The sequence below is a fragment of the Kryptolebias marmoratus genome, linkage group LG1, assembly GCF_001649575.2.
Source record: "Kryptolebias marmoratus isolate JLee-2015 linkage group LG1, ASM164957v2, whole genome shotgun sequence".
Lineage (NCBI taxonomy): Eukaryota > Metazoa > Chordata > Actinopteri > Cyprinodontiformes > Rivulidae > Kryptolebias > Kryptolebias marmoratus.
In genome coordinates this window covers 12,819,311-12,830,431 of record NC_051430.1, presented here as the reverse complement: position 1 = coordinate 12,830,431, position 11,121 = coordinate 12,819,311, and the positions used below count along the sequence as shown (strand labels likewise).

The window sequence follows — 11,121 nt, the reverse complement described above, 5'->3', positions numbered from 1 at the left end:
AAGTTAGAAAAACTAAGCCCCCATCTCCAGAATGAGCTGAATGTTTTGATAAATAAATGGATAAAATAAACTTTGCAGAAGTAATTAGATTTTTTTTTAAAAGTATGGAAAAATAAAAATACACAAAAGCAATGCGAACGCTGAAACAGCACAAAACTATCAATCATTTCATTTTCCTCTCAGACAAAAACAAATGTTTTGAGCTTTCTTGCAGATACACAATGTCTCTAAAACAAACATACAAATGCACGCGGGTCAAATAAATTTCTGGAGCTTTATTCAATAGTTGAGCAGTAACATCACTCTCAGTTGTGAAGCCATAATGCAAAGATGTAGTTAATTTAACCCCTAAGTTGGTGCAACATTATAAAAAACAATATGTACAGTAACAAAACCCATCTTGGGAGCCTTTACTCAGCTCAAAGCAGTGGCTCTTTGCTGTCATCTGCTGGTGAATGTATGACACTGCACACAGACAGATGACAAAACAAACACTGAAGCAAGAGAAATGTTACAAACCGCACTTAATCAAAATCTGTTTTAATCCTTTAAACTTTAGCCTCGTAGTGATCTAACGTTTCCGTTACAACCTAATGTAAGTGATAAATATTACCAACATGCTTTTAGAGTATATGAAATTAATGTGTTTAAAGTTCCCTGCAAAATCCAGATAAAACTTTTTTTTGTTTATCTGACGTATTCTGTTCTGAAATGAGTGATTTAGAGGCGTCAGCTCTGCAGCTCCTTTAACTGCTCGGTAAAATATAGCAAGATTCATTTAATCGGAAAACAAAATGTTAATTTTTTTTTTTTTTTTTTACATGTCATATCTACACAAAGACCTTTAAATTAAAACGTAGCGTGAACAAAACGTGAAGTGTAACAATTGCATACAAGACTGACTGTCTGTCATCCTCCTAACCCACATTCGCTTTTTATACCCGACCTATGCGTGTATTTTTTTCTTTTTTTTCCAAAACAGATATTTATATTTTAGACACTTTTATACAAAAACATTTCACAAGTTATGTGCTAATTGTTAAAACTCCCTTTACAAAGGTGATGAAAGTAACAAAGAGCTGAAGTGACGAGAAAACAGATTGTCGTGTTTGAAGAGAACGAGCGTCTCCGTACTTCTGCTCGAAATTGGACCGAAAAATGGTAAAAAAAAAACCAAACATTTTTTTTAAATCTCCCAGTATGTGAACATCCCATATTCCTGTTTGACTGTGCATACAAAAAAGAAAAGCCCGGTTACAGGCAGCAACTGTCGATTATCTTAACGAAAGAAAAATACTAATAATAAAAAAAGTACTGTGTGGCTTTGGACGTTCTAGCAAACAGACTACTGATTATCAGGCAGTGCTGAGAGAAAACATCAGCACCAGCAGGTAAATGGCAATCATTCCAAGTTTTGACAGGAAGCACGTGCCCAAACGTCCAAGTGACACCGACCTGCGTTTGGCAAAAGACACGTTTATAAACTGATTAGCTTTTAAGAAGGCAGGAATGTGTCCAACAGTGAGAAATGTCCCGTGTTCTCCTTTCTGCTGTCTGAGCAAAAAAAAAAAAAAAAAAAAAAAAAAAAAAAAAAAAAAAAAAAGGAGCTGATGCTGGTGAAATGTGGCTGGAAGTGCCTGGCACTGGAACGACTCGAGTTAATACAAAGTTCAGACTGCGAGGCTGGAAAAAGTGACCAGCTGTGGAGCAGCAGGACGTGCACAGGCGACAGAGAAAACATTTAACCCATTTTTCAACAAACTAATGCATTTCCCTGTTAGGAAATTTGTAAAAAAATTTTTTAAAAAATCTGAAAACGGTGTCTCCCAAATTTAGTGACTCATCGCTGCTGTGGTTCTTTTTAGAATAAAAAAAAAACAAAAAAAATATAAAATGATCTTAGCTGGAATCTGCGTGACGCTGCCCTCTAGTGAATAGAACATGTAATGAAGTGTAACGACCTAAGAAGGTACAAATGTTCAGTTTTTCTATTAGGAATACACAAACGTTGCTGCACAGTATTGACACATTATCTTAATAGTGTTCAGTCTGAGAGAACGGGAAAAAAAAAACAACAACTGCAAAACTTTTTTTTTTCCCCCCAGGTCCCACATAAGCCTACAGAGTCCAAAGTCAACTGGACTCATCTGCAGCAGAAGACGAAGGCTGACGGTCGGCGTGAGCACATGACGCATCAGTTAGAGGCACCGTCAGCTTCATGTTGAGCAGTTTTAGCACTTTAGAGGATGTTAACGATATCAGAGGCAAACCTGTGTACAAAAATAATACAAAAATAGTCCAACGCGAGAATAATAATAATAATGATGATGCTGATGGCCAGTCGGAGACTTTGGCAAGGCTGGTTGGTTGATGACTGTAGCATACTGGTGCTTTGTCCTCACACACACACTCACACACACTCTCACACACACAGCTGTAGAGCTACAGGTACGTATCCTGGTCTGTGCTGCTAAGGCTTTGTGAGGATTGCTGGAGGCCAGATTTTTCCGCGGCAGGAATGTCTGTAGGAGGCACTTCCTGCTGGCGAGGTGAGTCTGTGTCAGGTGGATCTGAGGGTGGTGGATGAGAAGGAGGAGGAGAGGGAGGCGGCGGCGGCGGAGGAGGAGGAGGGTCAGCCGGGAGAGGGTACGGGTTAGGGATCTGCTCGAAGGGCACGGATTTCTTCACGCTCTTCTTCTTGCTCTTCCTCTCCTCCTTGTTCTTCTTCAGCTGCGGTGGGGGCTGAGGCTCCTCGATCACGATGGTGGGGTTCTGCTGCAGGTCCTGGCGCCGCGGGGGCTCGGCCATCATGACGAGGCGAGCGCCGTGCATCCTCGGCGGCGGCCTGAAGTTCAGCTCCCCGCGGTTCTTCCGCCAACGTTTGAGCTGGGAGTGGTGCTCTCGCTCTATGTCTCGTGCCGTCACTTGGATTTCGAGGATCTGCGAAAGGGAAAAATAAAATCACATCATCAGATCGCGGATGACCTCAGAGAGCCCACGATCAAAAGGCATACTGGAGAAACAAGAACAGCCATTGCTGGGATTTTTTTTTTTTTAGTTTTGAGCCATTTGAGCAAAAAAATGTGAACTTTGTTAGTAAATGTCAAAGGGTGGTGAGCTGCTGTGGATGAACGGTCTCTCTCAGACAGGACGGGCCGACGTATAAGAGGGGGCATTGTCAGAGGAGACAGAGATACTTCACAGCCAACGCTCTGCCTCAGTCTCTGTTTTCTGTCAGTTTTAGTCACTCAGACTCTCTGCTCTTCTCTTGCCTACATTCATGAACACTTACTTACTGTCCTCTACTCTCCGTATCCACAGTGAAACAAACACTACATCACTACAGGGTTCCTCTGATCTGACCAGTTCAAAACAAACCGGGTGCTGTACAAAACAGTTTGCCACCACCTACAAGGAATTTTATCTGATTATTGGCCCAACTCCTGGTGTCACTACACGCTGACTGTGTGTGAGCTGAAGCGACAGTAGCACTCAGAGCGTTTCTGTAGCTGTAGCATGTCCGGGAAAGGGCTGGAAATATCAAAAAGACAGATGATGTGGGGATTCTGAATGTGAGCTGCATCCTCAACACTTAGGCTGGCTGTGCACGAGGACACAACCAGTGCAGCGACGCTGACACAGCGGAGAAAGCTTTAAATGGTTTTATTGTACTCGCGGTGTGTAGCTTGCTGCTGTGAGCTGTAGAAAGATGCGAGTATCAAACTACCTGGATCGCTGTTAGGCACAGGACATCCATGCTCAACAGAAAGGAATCTGGAGTATCTTAATAGCTGAAGAATGTGTCTTTCTTCGGCACACCCTGTAGCTGCTCGGGGACTGAGTCTGAGTGCAGGATTGTGGATGTTATGCTTTATTACACCACATCGTGCAAATTTATGTGTGAAATTTCATCTAAATCAAACTATAATCTCTTCATATGCGTTTGACTGACATAATCATGAAGGTGTGATTAAACTAAAGTATTCGTAGCTTCGTAGCAGGCAGGCTAATCATGGTCCTGTTCACAAGTTATGATCAAGAACAGTAATCTCATTACAAATTATTTCTCCCTACACAACAGTGATGCTTAATCTGTCCGAAGATTGTACTTATTGTATCCATTTGTGTAGAAATACAAAGTTTTACTTTGCTTTTTCCATTGCCCCAAAAGTGTGTGTGTTTTATTTTCTGTTGGAGCCAAACCCAGTCTCTTTTACAGAACATTAACTCTAAAGGTCAAGGTCATGCACTGCAAAGATGAAGTGTGTCCCAAAATACCATAAACACCCTGATAACTGCATAGTTGAGATGCATCTCTGCAAAAGACATCAGAATTCATCACATTGCTTAATTTGTTTAGTGTTTGCCCAGAGAACGATGTTAACTGGTTAAAGTTAATCAGGAAAAAGCTGCTTATTATAGCAGGACGTTTTGTAGACAAGCTGGGCGTGATGCAGCTGAAAGAAATGCTCTGAACTTTAGCAGCAAACTACATTTAGTTCAGCTAAACTCAACCTAACACAAGCTAAGGTAAAAAACAGGACTTGTAGTTGAGGTCATAAGTCATGTACAGCTGTCTTATCTGCCCCGTCTGTGCTTTTACCTCTCGGACAAGGAAGCCCTCCTGCATGTATCGAGAATCTATGGCCCGGAGGAGCTCCATCGTCTCGTACAGGCCCTGGCAGTTCTTCAGCTTCTCGCGAGATCCCAGCGTGCACTTCAGCAAGACCAAACCCACGCGAAAGATTATTTTGACCCCTGAAGGAGAGAGGGGACAGTTAAAAGGTGAGGCAGCTTCTGTGTTAAGATAATTCGTCGATCTCCTTTTCTGTCTTAAACCTAGCCCGGGCCAAGTGCGGTACTGTTCGGCTGCCTTTACCGTCACAGAGGAACATGTCCCAGACACGCAGCACGGAGGCCCAGGGCAGGGTTCTGGAGAAGGCACACATAAACCATTCAGTCATGTAGAGGATGGGGTCGATCTTATGTTTCTCTAGATGCCGGAAGGCCAGCGGGGAGACGCGTCGCAGCAGAGCAAACAGAATCTCTCCATCTAACTGTATGGCTTCCTGTAAGAGACACAGGCAGGAACGCGTTAATGCAGAAACTAACAAATGTTGAAACCTAAAACTCAGGGTTTCATCATGAAACTAGACCCACAACAATCTCATATTGTTAAAGCTCGTCAATATGAACTGAAATTGTTTCTGTCAGCATGGATGCTGGCTTTTTACACTTTGTAATGTCACTGTGCATGCTTTCATATGTTTGAGTCTCACCAGGCCAGGACTGTAGTAACCAGGAAGATACTTCTCACAGATCTGGACCAGCCCCCAGAAAGCATCCTACAGAAACCAATCAAGACGTGTTGTAAGGCAAAGCACAGCTCACTTTAGATAACGTTCAATGTCACTGTTTACATGGAAATCTAATGAAACTGAATACCTTCAATCTCAAAGTTCATGACAGAACAATTACACAAACCTGAACAAGTATGGCAAGTTTGTAAGGACTGACAAGAGAAAGCCTCTTTCCTCTCTCTAAAAAATAAAAAAAATCCCCCAAAAAACAGCGGCAGCACGACTTGTGTTTATAAGTTTGCATAAGAACAAACCACAAGACCAAGACAGATGAGATCAAAGGAACCATGTTTGACTGAAATAAACAGCACCGCCAAGCACATTACATCAGCACAAGCACAGTGGTGGTGGGCTTGTTTCACAGCCATATGGGGCCTGGATAACTTTCAGTGACTGAGTCATGCATGAACTCATTTAAATATCAACATATTTTAAATCAGTATCTCACTGGGCTGCGGCTGTTGGGAACTACTTTGAGAGCGGCATTCACGACACAGGCTCTTGTTTGGGTCCTCAGTGAGTCGCTGAGGCTCAGTCTTGACGCTTGAATTTTGAACCTGCAGCCCTCCTTATGACAGAAACCATTCGAGGCCGCAGCCCTGAATGTCCAGGTCTAACCCCACTGATGATGCATAATAATTATTTAATACTTGGTCCAAAACTGACCGGTTTCATTTTAAAAGCGTACCTCAGCAGATTAAATCATGAACATGCGGGCAGCTGCCAAGGTGGTTACACAGCGGCCCGAGGCGGTTATCATGTGGGCGACGACATAACGCGCACGCCGCAGCGTAGAGTAGTTTTTGCGAGCCGCGCACACAAAGATGGGCTCTCGTTTTCAAGAACGCAGCTGTGTGGCTTGCTAGTCTCAAACACTCTGAGCTCAGCGAAGCTGCAAATGCAAACGCACCTATTTTCTCGCAATTTTACATCACCAGCTAGCCATTGAGAAACTACCTTTATAGTCAAACTTAAGGTCATCTGTCCAACAGCTGAAGCTTAACCCAAACTATGTCGTGCAACAGTAGCAATCTTAAAAGAAAAAAAAAAACAAAAAACATCCTAAAATAAAAATAATTAAGACACTAAAACAACTCAAAGTGCAAACCTCGATCTGATTAAACTTGTGGTGGGACCTTAAGGGAGCTGTGTATAAAAGAATGCGTGTAAACTTTAATGAACTGAAGCAATGTTAGACAGGAGCAGGCCAACATTTCTCAACAATGACAAAAATCACACAGATTACTTTGCAGCATTACTACTAGAAGTGTTTCTAAGCTATTGAGTCAGGGGTACTCAGTTTCTAATCGCAGTGCTTCTCCATTTTGGCTCAGTTTGTCTTAAACCGCTTGTATATACACACACCCACACAGCGCCCAGATCAGCAGCAATTCTGTAAGTTTCACAGACTTCAGAAACCTCAAACGCTCTTGTAGTCACCATGACTTATCACAATGCTCAAACATCGAGGTACTTTTCTGCTTGAAGGTTTATCTGCATATTACGCAACTTGGAGAGTTTTGTCTCTGCGCCATGCAGCTTCAAAATAAACGCATTCAAAGTCAGAAATTAGAAGCAAGTCCTAGAAAATGATACCCGAGATAAAAGCTTTTTTCTTTTTTTTATCAAAAAAAAAATCAACTTTCAAATTTAAATGCTTCTTCAGAACAGGATATATGCATCAAAGTCAACAGATGTGTGTGTAAAGGAAAAACAAAAAACTGCAGTACCTCAGCAGGCATGTGCATGAGCAAAACAGCAGCAATGGGGGCCTGGGCCTGGCAGTATCCCTCCTCTGGTCTGTAGAGCGTGTAGGCTTTAAGAACACGAAACAGATCCTGCTGCCTGTAGGCGGCCAGAGTCAGCGTCAGACAAGACACCATCATAAACGTCAGCATTTAACACTGCATCAAATGGGAGACGGCTCACCCGTGTCCTCCCCGCGACACAAACATTTCATGGAAAGGAAATTGTCGGTGGAGGTCCTTCTCAATCACGTCAAGCCATTTGGGGTCTCCTGGCTGACTGTCCAGCTCCTGACAAAACACATGGAGGACACGTGATGACCCCTGAGCATCATGAGTGTATACATACATTATGTTTGCACTGTTATTTCACACGATTCAATGAAAACACAAACTTTTTTAAGTTTTCCGTGGCTACGAATACAGCACGAACTGTACGAGCTCCAACTCCACGCAACAAAAACCTCTGCAGGATTCGCTCAACCAGAGAAGTAACGCAGGCGCAAAACCATAGTTTCGGTACCAATTTCAAATGAAATTTAAAAATGAAACGAGACCAAACGAACGGCATCAAAAGAGGCAAGTTGAGGAAGTGAAAAGAGAAGCTGTCAGACCTGAAACTTTCCTGGGTTCTGCTCTTTCTTCACCTTCCCTCCCGATAAGAAGAGCCAAGCGCGGCCTCTGAGAGCCGGAGGGATTCCTTTCTGGCACCGCAGTCTCATCTGAAGCAAAGGAGAGGTTTAAATGACAAAAGTCTCAGAGGCAGGTTGTTCAAACATAGCCGCAGTCTTCTGAAAAAGGCTTGGACTGAAATGCAAGTGGCTACAGTTTGATAAAAGACAAAGCAGCAATCTTACACAACAGCATTTGAGTCTGACTGCAAATGTACAACGCACTATATAATTTAAGGTAATATAATGTTTGATTTCACCAAATGTAAGCAAACAGGTCAGCAAGGATGAAAAGACGCATCAATAAGAATTTTACCCTGAAGGATTCACAGCTAAAGGTCTGATCACACAAACATTGCAGTTGATTGAAAGAGAATGGTTTTGGCCAACGATTCCTAAATGTTTCATTACTTATGTACAAAATAAACAGATGATTCTTTGCTTGGTTCTGAATCTACATGAGAAATATGGGATCCTTCAAATGGTACTGTTTGTTTACTGAGCTATGCAATTAAACCAAGTGCATGTCTCATGAAAGGCATTTTAGGCAGAGCAGCTATAATCTTCGTGAACAATCATAAACCACAGTCGATGCAGCAGGCTGGTTCGGCAGAAGTACATATTTCACTAGGAGACTGGTTTGATTTGCGGTACCATTTTTTTTTCTCTCCGAGATATAAAACTTGCACTCTTTCTCAGAAGAGAAGTTTTGATGTTTTCACACCGAGTTTCAATGAAAGAAAATACAATAGATGCTCAAAAACCTTGACCTATACGGAGAAAATTTGGACAAATCCACATTTTCTGCGTCCTCAAACGAGACTCTCTGAAGCTTCCTTGCACTTGAAAGCGTCTTTATGCTCGCAGCACCTTTATTACACAATTATCTCGCAGAAAGCCAGTGCGGCCCCACCCTGAATCTGAGACAGATAGTTTGTCACATGGTACGCGGTGTGATAAACAGGGTTTTGTCCTGGCTTGCTGCTGAATCATGGAAACAGGGCGAAGCGCTGGATCGCTGGGAACACTTCGCACACACGGAACTCGCTGAACGAGTGGAGCTGCGAGCGCAGCGACTTTTCCTTGTGCAATCACCTTCTCAGAAGCAAGGAAGTTTACATATCAGTGATCACGCTCCGTAAGATAAACAAGACACTCCGCTGTGACGGCTCGTGTTATCTGTATCTGGTGCCGACCTTGTTGAATCGCTTGATCATCCACTTGTCCCAGTGGGCGAGCATGTCCAGCCACTTCACCTCCCTTTGCCTGAGCACCTCCGGGGGCACGTCCTGAGCTCTGGACGCACACACAAACACACACAAAAACAAAGTGCAAAACTGTGAGTCTGTCTCTTGCAAATTAAATTGAGTAAACAAAACTGAGCGAGGATCAAATGTCTTATTAAGCTTGTGTAAGAAAGTACATGCACGTTTTTTTTGCAGCAAGCTGGAATAAAGCAACTGCAAATTCAGACCAAGTCCATTTAATTTCAATTTTACGCTCCATGAAGCCCGAACCGAACCGTGCAACGTTTTCATGCAGCCCACACAGTGTCCTCCAAGAGAACAAGACAATGCAGGAAAGTCAAACCTACGTTATACGTGATGGCTGAAGCTTTACTGGAGTGTGCAATTATCTCATTGGCACAAGCTTGTAATTGCAGGGTGAAGATGTCATCAAAGAGCTGCCTTTTTTAAAAAATATATATATATTTAGGAAAGTCTTCTGTCAGCTAAAAGTGCAGGCTCGATGTGGTGGCTGAGGACAAAATGTTACGTACTACAGATTTGGCTTTCAACCCCCTGAAACGATTCGAAGTTACTTTCATTGCCAGGCAGTGGAAGCTGAGCTCCTGAGTATGAGACTATCTAGGGGCTGAGCCAAAATGAGGCCCTGCAGTAAAGAGCACCAGAGCTGTGGCCTGAAGTCTGCCAAAACTCCAGAAAATACAAAACCTACTGCCAGCCAGCGACTGGCACAACTTTCACCAACTTATCCTCCTAATTTAGTGCTGCCATGTAGGATTCAGGCTGACTGTAAAAAAAATGGGTGGGGAGGGAAAAGCTTTCTCAGAAAATAAATAAATACTGTACCCTTGCTGAAAAGATATGAATGACTTTAGAGACAAGCAGACAAAAGAGAAATGCTCTTTCAGCCTTCTTTATATAAAAAACTGGGTTTAACATTGCATAATAGGATTGGGTGGAACTATGTTGATTGTTGTTAATGCCTTTATCTGAGTGCTATTTGTTTGGTTTGAAACTTACCAAGCTAGGGGAGAAAAGTATGGAACATTAACACACACACACAGTGCCACGCAGCTGGTCGGGAGTCCTGCAGCTCGCAGACATCAACTCAACATCACCAGCCTGACAACAAACCATCATAACAACACTGACTGCAACACTCACAGCTCTGATGCCACGCTCCCCGTGTTTTACTCGGCTTTTCGCAAAACAATAACAACAACATTCAGCGGGAATGAATCGCCAAACTTACGACTCCTCCGAGTACTGCTGAGCCCCGCCGATGAACCCATACTTGTCGGTCTGCCTGTCGCTGGTGAAGCCGTTGATCTCCGAGTCGGACCCCAGGGAGCTTTCGTCGTCGATGTGGCTGCTGCTGCTGATGGTCCTGATGCTCCTTGTGTCCGACGGGTAGCGGCCGTTCTCTGTTTTGGCCATGGCGGCGGTAGCGGGAGAGCTATCGGGCTAGCCAGGATAGCTAGCGCCAGCAGCGAGCTTGTTGACAGCCCCTCCAAATAATAAAATAAATAAAATAAAAATAAAGTCAGTCAAACTTCACGGACGCCATGACTTCTAGCTGTGAGTGGAATGTTCCCTCCCCCGAGCGCCGCCGTCCTGCCCGCAAACACTTTTTGACGCCTCTCTCGTTTGGGCCACATCAAACGGGTTAGCTCCCACGGCTAGCTTCAATCAGAGCTAGTGCTGGGAAGCTAACGGTAAGTTAGCCTCAACGTGCCAAGACGACAGAAAACTAGCCTTAAAGTGACCCTACCTTCAACACGCCGATGCTACATCATCGTCTCGATTTTCACAGGCACGACTGAGCTGTCAGCTGGGCAATTCAGTAATTTCTCAGGACCTAAGCTTATGCTGGGTTGGAGCGCTGTCCTGTCATTTTCAGTGCGCTGACAGACTGTGCCTCGTCCAGGCAGCAACCCAGCCTCCTGTCTTGGTATTTCACCTAAGTAATGTTATGGTTACCCCTAGTGGCTGCCTAGAAAAATGAACAAATCCTGACTAGGAACCCAACTTAGCCACTAAATAAGGCGAAAATATTGTTATAATTATGAATTTTTGCTCATAAATGTCGCTGCTGTGG

The 11,121-nt window shown here is 43.5% G+C and overlaps 1 protein-coding gene across 1 annotated transcript; it reads right to left on the bottom strand.

Moving 5' to 3' along the window:
* Positions 1-262: 262 nt before the first annotated feature.
* On the bottom strand, positions 263-10,955 carry LOC108236535 (TBC1 domain family member 10A). Its single transcript, XM_017417241.3, has 10 exons — positions 10,795-10,955; positions 10,276-10,531; positions 8,973-9,072; positions 7,720-7,827; positions 7,290-7,396; positions 7,091-7,205; positions 5,280-5,345; positions 4,880-5,069; positions 4,604-4,758; positions 263-2,940 (listed from the first exon to the last, which is right to left on the bottom strand). Exons 2-10 carry the CDS (start codon positions 10,458-10,460, stop codon positions 2,443-2,445), a joined length of 1,524 nt encoding a protein of 507 aa, XP_017272730.1. The 5' UTR covers positions 10,461-10,531; positions 10,795-10,955; the 3' UTR covers positions 263-2,442.
* Between the last annotated feature and the right edge of the window lie 166 nt (positions 10,956-11,121).

Bases quoted from the DNA above. Each gene is read 5' to 3' on its own strand.
- LOC108236535 (XM_017417241.3), bottom strand. From the start codon at position 10,460: ATGGCCAAAACAGAGAACGGCCGCTACCCGTCGGACACAAGGAGCATC. The intron at 7,397-7,719 runs GTCTGACAGCTT...GTGTTTTGTCAG, and splicing joins AGAACCCAGGAAAGTTTCAG to GAGCTGGACAGTCAGCCAGG. The intron at 7,206-7,289 runs GTGAGCCGTCTC...GGCCGCCTACAG, and splicing joins GTGTCGCGGGGAGGACACGG to GCAGCAGGATCTGTTTCGTG.